The sequence below is a fragment of the Marmota marmota genome, unplaced genomic scaffold (genome assembly GCF_001458135.2).
Source record: "Marmota marmota marmota unplaced genomic scaffold, marMar, whole genome shotgun sequence".
Taxonomy (NCBI): domain Eukaryota; kingdom Metazoa; phylum Chordata; class Mammalia; order Rodentia; family Sciuridae; genus Marmota; species Marmota marmota.
Genome location: NW_025999962.1, coordinates 7,425,365 through 7,441,752, shown reverse-complemented (window position 1 = coordinate 7,441,752; position 16,388 = coordinate 7,425,365). Strand labels below are relative to the sequence as shown.

At 49.6% G+C, this 16,388-nt stretch overlaps 1 protein-coding gene across 1 annotated transcript in view; it reads left to right on the top strand.

Moving 5' to 3' along the window:
• Window positions 1–16,388, top strand: part of Fam83f (family with sequence similarity 83 member F) — a 35,753-nt gene that overhangs the window by 7,615 nt on the left and 11,750 nt on the right. Inside the window, 1 exon segment of the mRNA XM_015501764.2 lies at window positions 16,022–16,189. Within this exon segment, the coding sequence (XP_015357250.1) occupies window positions 16,022–16,189 (168 nt within the window).

Here is a 16,388-nt window from a genome sequence, read left to right as displayed (position 1 = left end):
GTCTGGAGATTTCCCTGCTGAGTTGCCCATCCCCCGGGGACTCCTTTAGTCTCCATTGTAACAAGTTGTCTGGCAGCAAAGGAAAGGATGCTCTAAATTGGTTGGGAGAGGGTGTGGGGGATCAGGGATCTAGAGAAACTCTCCAGAGTAGGTGGCAGGGGCAGTGAAGGCAGCAGCCTTGTTAGAGACCTGGGTAGCTGTTGGGAGGAAGCCGGGAACGGCTGCGATCCAGGTGCCCAGGGCACGTGGCAAAGTACTGGTCTTAACAGTTTACACCACCAAGAAACCCAGCTTTGGCCAGGTACAGTGGTGCTTGCCATAATCCCAGCAGCTTGGAAGCCTAAGGAGGCAGGAGGATCACAAGTTTGAGGCCACTTAATGAGACCCTGCCTCAAAATGAAAAATAAAAAAGGCTAGGTTCAATCCCCAGTACCAAAAGAAAAAAATCAAAATTCAAACCCCAGGCGGAAGTGGCCTTTGTCCTAAGTAGAACCCACTGTCTCCCGTGAACCTCAATGGACACTTCCCTCATCCAGCTACATGCAGCAAATGATACGGAGCTCTCTATACCAGATTCTGCACTGTGCTGGGCGTTGACATACAGGGATGAAGCAGATGTCCCCCCAAAACAATATATAGTTTATTTGTAATATGCATATTATAAATAGTACATGTATATTGTGTGTGTGTGTGTGTGTGTGTGTGTTTGGTTTTAGTGGGGATTGAACCAACGGGCACTTTAGCACTGGGTGCATCCCCAGTCCTTTTAATTTTCTATTTTGAGACAGGATCTCACTAAGTTGCTGAGGCTGGTCTTGAACTATCCTCTTGCCTCAGCCTCCTGAGTTGCTGGGATTGCAGGCTTGTGCCATCATGCCTGGCTACATATATAATTTTTTAAAAAATCTTACTTTTTTATGAAATCTGAGTCAGACAGACAATACGCTCTCTAGGACCTGACCACCTGTTTGACAGCTGGCTGCAGTTCTTTCTCCTAATACCTCCGACCTCCCTCCTTTCCGCCTTTTCCCTACTTCCATCTGCCTTCCAGCTTTGGAGCTTCCTCTTAAACGCTGATTTTAATGCACAGAGTAAAGGAGGCACATCAGGGAGGCCCAGGGGCCTAAGGCCGCACACATGTCCCTCCTCCCAACTCCTCTGCCTTTCCACCAGTGGCCATTTCACACAGTTTCGTTTCCAAGGCCCGAGGAAGTTCCAGAGTCTTTGTCCCATGAAAGCAGGTGGATAATTGTCCAGCGGCAGCTCCAGCTCCAGGGAATAAGCGCTTCACAGCCCTTCCGGGGTCCTGCCCGAGCCTGCCCAGGCATCCCTGGCAATCCTGGGGTGCTGTGGCTATGGGGTTCTGCATCTCTCTCTTTCAGTCACTGATTTCGGGTGTTGGAATTCCAGAGCGATGGAGACCCAGCTTTCTTTAGGTCAAGGACCGAGGACAGGCTCTGAAGTTGAAAGGTCTTGGTGTCTGTCCTGATCTGGCCATTTGATAGCTGTGTTCTTTGGGGAAAGTCACTTCCCTCTGTAAGTCTCCTGACCTGCAAAATGGAGGAGGCAGTGTCTAGGTTTCTGGATGGTTTCAGAAAGGGAGAGACTGTGAGAACTGAGAATATGAGGAAGCATCACGTCAGTGTTCATCTGGAAAGTAAGTGCCACGTTCCCCCACTGGATTTGCTCCCAGGAAGCTGGGGTGCCCCACCCAGGAGGTGAGAGTCAGGAGAGTCGGGGCTGGCTGGCCGGCAGTTGCATTTCCTGTTTCCTCCTTAGAGGGCCACCTGTCTCCCTTCTCTCCCACTTGTCTGTTGGTTTTGATTTGGATTTTGGTGAAGACAGCTGTCCTCCCGCCTCCACCCTGCTTGTGAAGCCTGTGGGATCCAAATCCTCAGTCCAGGGTCTCTGGATCTGCCATGGCAGGGAAGAATAAGACAAGAGGAGCAGAGGCTCCCTGTTCCTGAACCAGGGGTCCTTTGAGCATGTTCCCCAGAAGGGCCTGGCTGGCAGCACAGGCTCAGCCAAAGAACCCCAGGGCACCTAGGACAGTGTCCCCAGCCTCTCTGATGCTGACACCTAGAGCTTCATCAGGAGACGAGACCCCTGCAGACCCGAGGGTGGAGGTGGGGTGCCTGTGGGCTTGGGCAGTATTTCCCTCTTTGAAGAAGAGGGAGGAGAACTCTGGCTCCTCTGAAATCTTATACTTCGGATCCCTGAAACTCTGAAGATGGGTGTTTCCCTGAGAGTTTGGACATAGGAGATGGGGCCTCAGTAAACTTCTTCATGACCTTCACTTGGTTTCATGGTAGCAAAGCCAGGTCTGTTGGGCAGAAGTCTCAGAAGGCCCCCGCCACTGCCAAGACCCCGGGGTCCTCATCTTGTTCCGGCTGATGTCTCCTGGCTCACTGGGTAATCTGGTACAAATCCTTTGACGTCCATTTCGGCATCTATAAAATGGGGATAATGTTTGCTGCCTTGTTTATGTTCACAAGATTGTGGTGAGAATCTGTGAGACTGTGAGGAAGCACTTTGATGCAGGTGAATAATGTCTGCAGGCAAAAGGGGATTCTCTTAAGAAGGGTTACTGCTGTGGAGAGATGAGATAGATGCCGCACGTGGTATTTCCTCTAATTAATCCAAATCCCCAGCACCTTGCAGGGGAAGTGGTATTCCCCTGAGGCTCAGGGAAAACAGAGAGTTACGGAGTACTGAGAAGCTGGATGGGATTCCACCCAGGTCCGAGGTCAAGGCCATGTCCTTCTACCACAAATGCAGGTTACCCTTGGGGAATGCCTCAAAATCTTCCAGAAACATTCAAAGTATATTCACCACCAGGCCCTGGGAGGCTCACAGACTGGCCCTAGAGACAGACAAGTGTAGGACTGTCAGCTCCTCTGGTCTGGGCCTGGTGGGACAGAGGAGTCTTTCTGCAGGCAACATTGGGGCACATGACACAGGGGTACTGATCATGGATAGCTAATGGGGACCTATATTGTCCTCTTCATGGCCACTCTCTGGCCCCCTGGAACTTGCACCCCTCCCTGACAGCTGAGGCCTTGAGGAGATTCCCAGCCCACCTCCTCTCTGGGCCCTGGCTCAGTGTCCTCGCCTTGGCCAGGGGCCAGCTCCGCCTCCCTTTTCTTAGAGTGTACAAAGCAGAGCCTGTTCTGAGGCCGGCTTCCAATCTGAGCGGGGAGGGAGAAAGCCTGGCAGAGAATAAATGTGCACGGGCTGGTCCTGGCTGACCGCCCTCCCCTGTTCTTGGCACTGTCTGAGCCTCCCCCAGGGGCTGAGTCACCCTAGCCATCCCTGTCCCTCCCCAAACCCCCAGGGACCATGAGCAGTCAGCCTGAGCTGGAGCTGTTGCTTTCTCCAGTTTTCTTTTTCCTTCTCTGAAGCCCATGAAGTCTGTGGACTTGTTAGTGATCCCAGACTCCCAGCCCTGGGGACAGCCTGTGGCTGTTCTAATGATTAGTCTCTCTGGCCCCGGTTTCTGATGATCAGTAAGCTCATCCCGGGCACAGCTTGTACACAGGTCGTCACTTGGTTGTGCCCTTCACAGTACTGCCTGCGCACACAGGACGCTCCAGGGACATGTTCTTTTTGTTTTGTTTTAGCAGAGTCAGGAGACGGTGAGGCAGAGGCAGGGACCAGGGCTCTTTTGTTTTCAGAAGAGGACAATATAGGTCCCCATGAGCTATCCATTGCCTGGCGATTCCCTACATTTGCATATTTACTCAACATGTTTTACTGAGAATCTACTATGTGTCAGAATACCAGAAATTTACAGATGAATAAAATGTGAAGCCTGCCTTAAGTGTAGTGGGTGAGACAAGAAGAAAACACATTTCAGTTCAGTCCTGGTCATGGTGGTGGGGTGTTGATAGCTCTTATTTATTGAGCACTTAAGTGCCAGTGTGCCAACCCTTTTATTTATTTACTTGCAGTCTTGAGAATCCAGCGCGGGGCCTTGTGCATGTTAGGCAAGCACACTACCACCAAACTATACCACTAACCCTACCGAGCTTTTAGAATATATTGTTTCATTAACAACAGTCCAACAACTTTCCATTTTACAGACGAGAAAACTAAGGGTCAGAGAGGATAAGCTCACACTGCTGGCAATTAGTGGAGCTAAACGGGAACTGAGATGAGTCTTATTCCCAGGCATGTACACAAGCCTGAGAATCAGGCTGAGCAGAGCTCCAGGCCAGCAGAAGCTTCTTGGGAATTGATGACTGAATCAGCAACTTGTGACAAGGCATGGCGGGCAGAAGGCGGGCCGTGCAAGGCTGGAGGCCTGGGGCACGTGAGCTCACGCTGTTCCTATTGCCCAAATATCTCCACTCCTTCCCCAGCATCCTCCTCTGCACCTTCACCTTGCCTCTCTGGGGAGTCTTGCCAGGTAACCCCACGTGGCAGTGGCCTCACGTTGCCCTTTCTGCTTCTCAGAACCTCCCAGGAAGCTGCGGGCTCTCGTTGTCCTGCTCTGATGGATCAGCCAGGAAACAGCAGGTGCTTCTTGAGGCCTGCCTTGCTCTGCCACGTGGCGCCTGGTGCTGGAGCTCAGGGCCATAACCCGAGCTGGAGGATGATTCTAAAACTCATTTGTGTATCTTCGTTGGATTTTTTTTTTTTTTAGCAGCTGATTTATCTTCCTAATTATGTTTGGCTTTAAGCTAATGTTGAAATGAGCTTACATTAGATAATTTTCACTAATTAACACCAACTTAGTGCTGGGGAAGTCATCCCAGAAGTGCACCGTGGGGCAGGGAAAAGCTGGACTAGGATCTTAAAAAGAATCACTGTGCTTACTCCCCTGTGGGTCCCGTATGGCTCATCACGCTGAATTAGTTGACCTTGCTCACGTGGGTACATCTGTCCTCTTTCTCTCAAGAGCCAGCCTGGGTTTCCTATGTCTGTGACCCTTCATTCAACCTTGTCTCAGGGTAGAGGTGTCAAGAGCAACAGCCTCCTAGGGTCAAATCAGCAGGAAGTGAGTCCCATGGGTGCAAGCAGGGAGAGATGCCCTGCAGGTTCAGGGATTGAGGGTTCCTGGAGAGGAAGCGGCCTGACTGGTCAGAATTGGGCTCCAGCCATCCCGATTGTAGCCAGGGAGCCTGGTGTTTAATGATGTCTAATTAGTGCACTTGAAACAATGTAACATGGCTACAGACAGCTGGGAGTCTCCGCTGACAAAGCGCAGATGTCTAGCTGGTAGGTTGGGGGCAGCCTGGCAACCACAGGGGGAACAGGACCCCATTAGAGCCGTGGTCTGGGATCTGGCTCTGCTTTTGGTGGAACAGAACTCAGGCCCGAACTGTGTCCTCAACTCCCCCAGGGAAGCCCCTGATTGTAGAGGTATTCTGTTCAGCACAGGCTGAGCTCTGTCCCCCATGTGGACAGATGGGGAGACTCCCCCACGTGCTCGACAGACATGCACCCAAGGGAGGATGCACCCAAGGGAGGGTGCACACTGCACTACGAACTGGGGACAGAGTGGTCCTGGGACAACCTCAGGACCCCAGAGGAAATAGAGCATTCTGATCCCCACAGGGACAAGGTGGTGACAGCATGGGCTGGGGTATGTTTGGAGGGTAGCATAATCTCTGTGGTGTAAGCTTGTGGTCAGGGAAGGGGGTGGAAGTGACCAGAAGGTCTTTAGCCAGAATGAGAGCCTAGGAAATGCTTCTGTAGGCAGTCTGGGGACACAGAGCATTCGGACAAAGAATGACACATTGAAGGTTGTGTTATGGAATCCATCTACGAGGCGGGAGAAGGGTCAGGAGGTGTAAGGTGGTATCCCATCCAATCCACACCGAGACATACTGTGTCCAGGCACCCCAAGGGAGGAAGAAGAGGGCAGGGCTCGGCCACCTGGGCAGGGACGACACAGCATTCTCTCTAGGAATAATTGAATTTTTCATCCTGACAGGAACCAGGAGGTAGCCTCATTTTATAGATGGAATTCAGAGAAGTTATGTGACTTGCCCAAGGCCTCACAGCCAGTATGGACCTTCTGATACTACAGTCTGTTCTGTCCTGACTGAAAGATGCTTTGGCACTGTGTGGATTTAGTGAACCTAGAGTCCAGGGGTGGAAGGAGGCTATGGTTGGTGTCGGGCAGACAGCGTTCTGAGGAGATCCCGCAGCAGAGCCCCTTCTTGGGTCAGGTGTGCAGACCCCATCTCTTGGGCTCTCCCCTCCTCTTTTACCCCAGGGTATCCAGTGGGAAAGTTGAAGTTTTGTTATTCACACCTGGTGGTTAAGCATGGGCAATGATTCAGTTGGCGCCCGTAGGAGGCCCTCATGACAGGTGTTCTATCCCCTCCCAGGTGAACTGGGTCCACCTCTAGCAGCTCTTGTTTTTGCACAGTGCCGTGTAGATGCCCAGCCGCGCTCAGCGCACAGTGGCACCTGGTGAGACTCTGCCGTGACTGGGCTTCCCTCCCCTCTATTGGTTCACATTTTGACCCTTCTGGCAGTGCAGCACTGCCTGGCTTTAATCACGACTCCGGGCTGGGTCTGCCAAGCAAGTATTGGGCAAGAAACATCTCCACCTGGATGTCGGCTAGGCGAGCTCCCAGCCCCACGCTGCCGGTTCTCCATCCCTCCTTGGAAGCCAGGGCCCTCTTGCTCTGGATTCTGCCTCTAAGAGAAAGGTGTCTGCCATCACTCTCAACAGGCTAGCATGGTGCACCCTGCCTGCAGGGTTTCATTTAAAACTCAGAACAGGTGGGCTTGTGGCCTGCAATCTCACCAACTCTGGAGGCTGAGCCAGGAGGATGACAGGTTCCAGGCCAGCCTGGGCAACTGAGTGAGACCTTGTCTTAAAAATAAATAAGGGCTAGGGGTGTACTCCACGGTAAAGCACCCTTCAGTTCTATCCCTGTACTGCAGAATAAATGAACAAGCAAAATAAATAAACAGATTTAACTGAACTCAGAACAGCCCTGGGAAGCCCTCCTGGTTTTAAAATGAGGAGACCAGGGCTTAGGCTCTTCCAAAGCCACATGGCCAATATGCTTCTCTGCTTCCAGAACTCTGTGTTCATTTCCAAATAAACACTGTTCTTTACTCAAGGGTGATCCACTACCTGAATTCAATCCCCTGGCAGGGCTGGAGGATGGGTTAGTTAAAATGCACTTTGTTGGGCCTGATGAATCAGAATCTTTGAGGATGGGGCTCTGGAGACTGCATTTTGAACAAGGCCACCCCCACACCCACTCCCAGCTTTCAGGTGATTCTGCACAGGCTGGTCTGACAACCCCAACTGCAGCCCTGTACCCCTTGACCCCCTCTCTTGGGGGTTGTCAGAGGAGATTCCACAGAGATGTCTCAGTGGAGGCATGATGCTCCACAGTGGGAAGGAAAGGGCTGTCCATTGGTCCCAGGCAAATTAACTATCCTACCCCCACCCCCGTGCTGGACCAGTGGCCATTTTGGGTGGCTGCAGCTTGACTTGTTTACATAGCTGCTGTCTTTCCCTTGAGGGACCTTCAGTCTTAAGGTGTGGAGAGTTAGACAGGTTTCGAGTGAGCTTAGTGATCCTTCATAGTTTTACTACCTTTTCCTGGGATTTCATGATCTTATCTGAAACTCCTGACAGCCTTGGGATATAGGTAAGCAGGTCAGTCCTGGAAGGCAGAGGTCAGTCCAGGCTCACATGGTGATCCATGGGAAAGCCTCCCAAGCTCCTTTCCCTTCTGCCTCAGAAATGACCATCACCAGCATGCTGCTGAGGTCAGCATGCCTGTGGCCCCTTACTTTTTCACCCCATGGAGCTGGATGAAGAAGGAGTGGGTTTGGGATCCTGCAGACACCTGCAGCCACTCCCGCCCCACTTCAGCAGAGGTGGGGGCTGGGACTCTCCAGAGGCCATGTGTCTCAGTTTGCATCCTGGTTTTCTGTGCCCAGCGGTGGCCTCTGGTCCTAGCCACAGTCAATCTGTCCCTAGAGCTTCTAATGTCCCCATGGTCTGGGGATGACAGCTTGGTAGTACAGAAAAGCCCAGACAGGTCATAAGCCCAGGCTTCATTTCCAGATCTCCAGGACCCAGCTGGGCGACTTTAACCTTGGGACTGAGCTAATTGCTGTCTGAGTTTCTTTCTGGCTCTGAGATTCTCCAGCTCTGGAATGTCTTTGAGTGTAGGGCCAAGTACAATGGCGCCCTGCATGTGGGCATGGCCAAGTAGCTCCGCTTCCTGGCCTTGTTCTTTGTCACTGGGAGGAGGGCACCTTTTTGTAGTTTGCACAAAGGCACTTGCTGTGTGGGCCTGTGGGGCCTGCCTCCGGGCCTGGTTTCCTTGGTAGGGAACTTCTCCCATGTTTTGTCCTCAGGCAGGGATGGCTGCTCCTTCAGGATCTTCAGTGGGCAGGGCAAAGGCCGAGCCACCAGCCCTTTGAGCTGTGCTGATTCCCATTCTCTGTGCCCTTGGGGAAGATCTTCCACTCTGCCTTCTGGCAAAGCGCTCCAACCAGTAGCCTTGCTCTTGCTCGGCATCCTTTTCTCCCCTTCAGGCCAACACCCGTCATCAGTGAGAGAGGGAAGACCACCCACTATCCCCACCCCAGCACGTGAAACAGCACCCCATTCCACGGTGGAGAACTGACCATGTCCAGCCCTGTGCTGAGGGTGAAGAGTTTGAAAGGAATTGGTGTCTGCCACCTAGGGGCCCCGGTCCTGGTAAAGGACAGAAATGCTGAGCAGACATTAGAGTGTCCAGGGGCTCTGGTACTTGCTGGTTAATATTATTGGGGAAAGAAATTTAGGAAATTCTAGGCTAAGTCTTGAAAGCTGCATGGACGTTTCGTGGGTATGGAAGGCACAGGAACAAAGGACTTGAAGTGGCCCCATACACACGGTTGGGGCAGGGGCACAAATCTCCCCCAGGAGACATTTTTGGGGGTCTTGCCTGAGAATGAATCTGCTGGTGTCTAGTGGGAGAGGCCAGGTATCCGCAGACAGCCTCTCACAACGCAGAGTGAGCCAGCTGCAACAGGGAAGGCCTGTGGCCAGATACCTGTGGGTCTTTCAGAGAGACTAGAAACACAGGTGAAGGGGACCTACGGTCCAAGGCGAGGCGGGGGAGGAGGGGGGAGGAGGGGGCCTATCCCGCAGGCACCTAATGTGCTGAGTCCTAGAGTTGGACCCCCTTGAGGGCTGTAGGACCTACTGGTTCATCCGCTTGTCTTGGGGGAATTTCTGGGGAGAGAAGGATTCAGAGGGCAGAGGTGGAGTAGGGGAGACCAGAAGTTCAGTCAGAAACAAGGAGCAGTACCCTGGGAACAGCCAGGAGTTGATGCAGAGGAGGTACAGGGAGGGAGCAGGACCTGCTAGACTTGGTGGCAGGTGGGATTTGGTCAGTAGGGAGGAGGAAGCTACTGGACTCAGGCTTCTGGCTCTGACAGATTTTGGAAGTGCCCGAAGGGCAGGTTGGGGGCCATGTCCCAACAGCTGTCAGCTCTGTGGGTGTGGACATCTGGCAGTGCCTTCTACAGTGTGGGTCACCCAAACACAGCAGGGCTGCAAGGCAAAGTGGAGTCGGCTTTGCTTTCTAATGGCAATTAAGGAGTTCAGAAGGAGGAGCTGCGGAGGGGGAGGGTAATTAAAGCTGAATGGCAGACAGGGGGCACTCCCTCCCAACCTCAGCCACCCAGGCAGGATATCAAACAAGGTGGTGAGCTAACGTAGTGCCCAGCAGAAGCCCTACAGCATCAGAGCCTCTGCCGGCCTGCCCCCGACAGCTTCTAAGAAAACGACTTCCAGCTTGAAGTAACCCCTCTCCCAGAGCTGCACTTTAGTAGGTAACTGGTGAAGAGTGAGGAGCCCGGGGGAGGGGGGATGATTTTCTCTGACAAAACCTGCTCCATCTACTTCTGAACCTGCGATATCCTGTTTTTAAAAACCTGATTTTCCATCTACAACGGGAGCCTTGAAGTGAGTCTTGGTGTGGAGAATCACGTGGGCACATTCAATGCAGAGGAGCAGAGGAGCAGGGAGCTGATTTTTCTGGGCCTGGTACTGAGTAGCTAAATGTCAGACGGACCCTCAGAGATTAGAGTCCAGGGTAATTATCACTCCTCCACAATTAGGTGCAGGGGTCAGCAAACAATTGATTTTTTTTTTTTCTACTACAGATATTTCATTGTTTAATTAGCAGTGACACAGATGGCTGATTCTCTGTCGGGGTGTCACAGACTGAGCCTCCTCTAAGCCAGTCCTGGGAACTGTCATCTCTCACATCCCTAGGCTGACTTCCCTACTTACTTTTCCAATAACAAAACAAACTAAGAGTAGAAACCCAAGAAGCTCATCTGTGTATCCAGTCAGGGGGTTCTTGGTGACATGAGTCCACTAAGCTGGATGTTGTAAGAGTTTGGAAATGAAAGGACAGTGGACTCTGGCCCCAGACAGCACTGGGGATGAGATGAGATGCGGTCAGTGTCAGTGCCCTGGGAGAAGAGGAACTAATGGGAGAAGAGGAACTCTCAGCACCATGCTGAACCCTCCACCATCCAACCCAACCCTGGAACCCACCCCAGGCCAGCCCAAACTGGGCCAGACCAACTGCAGGTCTTAATTGTGTGTTTGTTTTTTTTTTTTTTTTGATGGGTTGGCTTTTGGGGACCTCAAATACAAAGAGATGATTGTGTAGCTCAAGTTCAGGGTACTCTGCTGTCACCGACCGGTGGAAGGCCCCTCTCCTTCCCTCCATTCCTTTCTCCTGTGAGCAGCTACCCTTGCGTGTTCAGTGTATGTCCTTGGGCACTTCTGTATCCTTGAAAAGGCTGCAGTTTTATTTTAGTAGTGAAGAACTAATTTATACAGTCTTGGGCTATAGATCTCATTCTTTAATCATTCCAGTTGAACAGCCTATTTTGAAAAAGAACCATCCAGGTTATTGCACGTGGAACTAGCTCATGGCTTCAGTCTGTGGTAGAACATCCTGTCACATGCCTCACATTTTCCAGTCTTCTAGAGAAGGACATCTAAAGTGTTGCGAGCTCCTTGCTGTCCTAAAGAAACCTGCGGTTCCTGCTGCCTTGTAGACCTGTGCCAAGCTCCAAGAGATTCCTCCGGGTACGTGGGCCAGAGTGGTTTCCTGGCTTGTGGCTGTGTACTTACTTAAATCCAGTAAGTTCTGCCTGATCCCCAGACAACCATGTCCCCATCAGTGAGTGGGGGTTCCTCTTTCCCCACATACCCATAGGTAGGAATACCCAACTTTCTAATTTTTAGTTAGTCTCACCATTGTGAAGCGCCCTCTCTCTCGTCAGAGTGTTTGGAGTTTTTCTGATGAAGAGCAAGATCTGCTCTTTATACACCTTTCCGCCCCTCAGGTGTCTCCTCCTGAGAAGTCACCTGTTCATAGCCTTTGCCACTTTTCTGATTAGTTTCCTTTTTTTTTTTGCTGGTTTATGGGGATCCCCTGTGCATCACAGATTCCTGTTGGTGGTATACATCGTACCCCATTGTTCATCAGTGACCTTTGTCTATGGCATCTTTATTTGAAGAGAAAAATCCTGAATTTTTCAAATGCATGCATTTCATTTTACTTGCCTTATGGTTTGTGCTCTGAGGACCATCAGAAATTCTCATGCTGTGTCATGATGATATTTTTCTACATTTCATCAATTCTCTTAATAGTTCTATAGGTATTTAGCCTAATTGAATTGAACTTTGTCTATGGTGTGAAGACCAGATTCACCTTTATTTAAGACAATTCTCTCAATAGCACCCACTAAACAGCATGTTGTCACCACTGAGTTGTGATTCTACCCCGTCCTACATGAAACTTTATGCACGTGTACAGGTGACTTTGATGTGCATGTCCACATGCACGTGTGTGTTTATTTCTGGTTTCGCAGTTTCTTCCCTCTGGCCGACTGTCAGTGCCTTCCAACTTCAGCACCCCAATCCTCATTCTTATGGCTCTATAGAATTTCTTACTTTCTGGTAGACAAGTGTCTCCTTTTAGCTTTTCTTTTTCAAAATTGATATACCTATTTACAAATATTATTGTTATTTCTTAAAAGTATTTGTATTCCTCAAAAACACTTATTGAACTTTTATTGGAATTGGATTAGATTATAATAATAATGATACTTACTATTATTTTGATATAGGGATTGAACCCAGGGGTGCTTAACCACTGAGCCCCATTCCCAGCCCTTTTTATTTTTAGTTTTTCTCCACATTTTTTTAATTGGTGCATTAGCCCTTTTTATTTTTATTTTTATTTTTGAGACATGGTTTCTCCCAGTTGCTAAGGGCCTGGCTATGTTGCTCAGGCTGGCCTCAGCCTCTGAGTCACTAGGATTGAATGCACCACCACACCTGGCTGGATTGAATTTTATTAATATGGAGAGAATTTGTTTTTTAAGATGTTAAATCATGGGGCTGGAGATGTGGCTCAGTGGTTGAGCACTTGCCAAGTATATGTGAGGCCCTGAGTTCGATTCTCAGCACTGTATATAAATAAATTTAAAAAAAAGGTCCATTGACAACTAAAAATATATAATAAAAAAAGATTTTAAATTGTATTATCCATTCATGATTTTTCTCTTCATTTAGTCACATATTTTTAAGAGTCTTTTAATAGGATTTTCAAAATTTCTCCATGAAAGTAACGATTCCTAGACACCCCGTGCTTAAATAGTAGCTGTGAGTGGATCTTATCTTAGTTAATTAGTGTTGGAGTAGAAGAAGGCTACTGGATTTTGAAAGTTTTTCCTGTATCTGACAATCTTACTTAGTTTTCTTATTAATCCTAATAGTTTTCTCTTGACTCTATTGGGTTTTCTATAAAAATGGTTTAATTTCTAAATACTGGTAATTTTGTCTTCTTTAATCTTCACCTCTTATTTCTTTTTCTTGTTTTATTGCATTAGTTAGGCCTTCTAATACTAAGTTGAACAATACAGTAAAAGTGTTGTAAATATTAAAAAAAATATTTTATTTTTATTTTTGAGACATGGTATTTAATACAGTAAATATCCTTGGCTTGCCTAAAACTTAAAGGGAATACATCTTCCGTTTCTCTGTTAAGTAAAATGTTTCATGAGGATTTTGGGTAAAGGAAGGGTCCTTCTAAGCTTTCTGAGAATCTAATCTAATCTATTTGTAGTAACGGGGTTCAAACCCAGAGGCTTACACATGCAGAGCAAGTACTGCACCTCAGAGCTATATCCCCACCCCTTTCTGAGAAATTAAATCTCAACTGGGGATCTAGCTTTATCTCAGGTACTTTTTAAAAATTATCAAAAGCTGGGCGGGGTGGTGCATGTCTTTAATCCCAGTGACTCAGGAGGCCGGAGGATCACAAGTTCAAGGCGAAACTCAGCAATTTAGTGAGACTCTCAGCAACTTAGCAAGACCCTGTCTCAAAATAAAAAGTGAGGGCTGGGGTCATGGCTCAGTGGCAGAGCACTTGCCACACATGTGTGAGGCACTGGGTTTGATTCTCAGCACTGCATATTAATAAATAAAATGACAACTAAAAGAGTATTTAAAAAAAAAAAACTAATTCTTTAAAAAAAAAGTGTATATAGTTTCCTCCTTTTGATTCCAGGTTATAAACTAAAGTGATATATTTTCCAAAGTTGAATCATCCTTACGTTCCTAGGATAAACCTTTATTGATTGTGATTTATTTGCTTAGTTCTTTCTTTAGTGCATTATCCATGTCATTTGTGTTTTGAAATCATTATAATTGGTCTTAATATTCCTTTTAATGCTCTTACTGTTTCTGAATGATTGTGTCTGGAATTCTGTCTTTCTTCATTCAGTCTTTCATTTGCATCTGCTGTCTTTTTGCCGGTCTTGGTAGATGTTTCTTATCTCCCTTACTTAGTCTTTTCCAAGAGGAGTCTTTGATTTGATTGTCTAGCACCTCCCTCAGTCCTCACCCCCCAGAGCCATGAGATGAAGACTCTGGAGTGAAGTGGACCTAGAGTCTTGCTCTGTCACATGTGAGCTCTAGGACCTTGGGCACATTATTTGCTCCCCCCGCCCCCAGTTTACTTCCTCACTGTGAAATGGGAATAACGACACTTCCTTGCAATGGTGAGACTCAAATTACTTGAAATACTTAGGTATTCCTGAGTACTTTAGCACAATGTGCACTGGAAAGTATTTAGCACATGCTGATTCCTGTCCTCGGTGACTGTAATAGGCAGGGTTCTCCAGAGGAATAGAACCAGGTGTGTGTGTGTGCATGCATGAGAGAGAATGGGGGTGGGGGATTGCTTGTTAAAGAATTGGCTTTTGGGATTGGGAAGATGCAAGTCCAGAATCTCAGGGGGCAGCCAGAGACCCAGGGAAGAGTCGCCGTCCTGGTTCAAAGGCCATCTGCTGGTGGAATTCCTCCTTGCCCAGGGGAGGTCAGTCTGTTTTATGAAGTCCTTCAACCGATTAGAAGAGGCCCACCCACATTATAGAGGGGAATCTGCTTTACTGGAAGCCTGAAGTTTTAGTGCTATTCTCATCCAAATCATATATTCATAGAAATGTTCAGAAGACCCTTTGACCAACTGTGTGGATCCTGTGGCTCAGTCAAGTAAACACATAAGATTGACTACCAAACCTCCTAGACCCCAGCAAGGCCATGTGCCGACTGGCTGTAGATGGGGACAGCAGCACCGTTGTCCCTTCCTCAAACAGAGTGCTCTGGCTTTAAACACAGACCTGCCACCATCTTCACGCACGTGCTCTCAATAACCTCTGCCTCTGACATCTCCCCGCCCTCCACTTCAGCCCAGTGTCGCATGGGCTCTCTGTAGCACTTGCACTAGCCAGTCAATCATTAACACCCGGGGCCGGTGTGCAGGGTGAACTTGGGCACGGTGACCCAGCCACCTCCTCTACTATTTTCTTCCTTGCTCGTTCTCAGGGCACCTGGAGGCACCCCGTTTTTCGTCGTGGAGTTTTTCTTGTTCTCCCCTGGCTAGACACAGTCTCGTTCTGCCTCCTCATGGTGTCCCATCTACAGCCTTTCAGACACTTCTCCGCTTTACCTCATGCCTTCATTAGTTCGTGCAGCTGCTGACCCTCCCCCTGGATTACCCCACAGTGATTGTACCTTATCTGTCTCAAACCCTCACTCTGCCTTTGGAGCCCAGAACCACTGATACCCGTGTTAATGATTGACTGGCTAGTGCAAGTGCTGTGGAGAGCCCTGGGCAACACCGTTTTGAAGGTGGGAGGCAGGGAGATGTCAGAAGGCACGAGTGTAAAGATGGTGGCAGGTCCGTGTTTAAAGTCAGATCTGACCCAAAGCTGGCCCTTTCTTGTGTCACATGCACAGTGTTTGAGGCCAACTAGAAACACTTTCAGGTGGACCCGAGAGAGGTTTGTGCAGGGAGATGGCAGCTGGGGTCAGGAGGCTGGGTCTGCTCCAGGCTGCATGAGGTCTCTCAGGACTGGCTCTTGCAGGTGAAGGGCTCTGAGTGGTGACCCCCATCTGAGGATGGGGTGGGAAGGGCTGGGCACCAGATGCCTGGGCATCCAAAGCAACTGGTGCATTGCCCCATTGGTGCTTGAGAGCGCACGTGGCTCTGCACAGCTGCAGAGAGGTCGGATGCCCAGACCTACGGAGAAGGCAATGTTCAAGCAGATCTGTGGCTGACGGAGACCAGCCCATCCCTCCCACCTCACCTTGATGATGGCAGCTCCCTACCCCTGCTTATTTCCTTGGGGCAGAAGGAGCAACTTCTCTCAGCATCCTGGCTCTACCCTGACAAGGCCTCTGAGGATGGGCTAGAAGTTCCCAAGATTAGGGGGAGGTGGGATTTTTGTCCAGGATGAAATCTGTGCATCAGGGCCTGTACCCTGGGGCCCCTCTCCTGGGCTCAGATATGGTCAGAGATGGACAAGGACCTGAAGAATCCAGAGTGGTACAGGAGGGGTGTTTACTCTTAGCCACCAGTTGCCACGGGGAAGCGGGTCCTCTCTGGGCAGGTGTGTCTCCAAAGATATGTGGTCACAACATGCCTCAGCAGGGCCCTTCCCCGTACAGGTCATTGCTGTGGTCATGGACCTCTTCACCGATGGGGATATTTTCCAAGACATTGTGGATGCTGCCTCCAAGCGCCGGGTCCCAGTGTATATCATCCTGGACGAGGCGGGAGTGAAGTATTTCCTGGAGATGTGCAGGAGCCTGGAGCTGGCTGACTTCCGTATTCGGGTGAGTGGAACCACTGGGGGATGGAGGGCAGCGGCAGGAGGTGAGACAGAGACTCCCCTCCCTGCCTCCGCTTCCACCGCCACAGCCCAGGCCCTCAGATGAAGCTCAGGATCTCGACCCTTCTCCTGTCAAGAGCCTTGGCTCATGAACTGCTAAGTCATGAGCCAGCTCAAGTTTTATCCCATGGCTGCCAAGATTG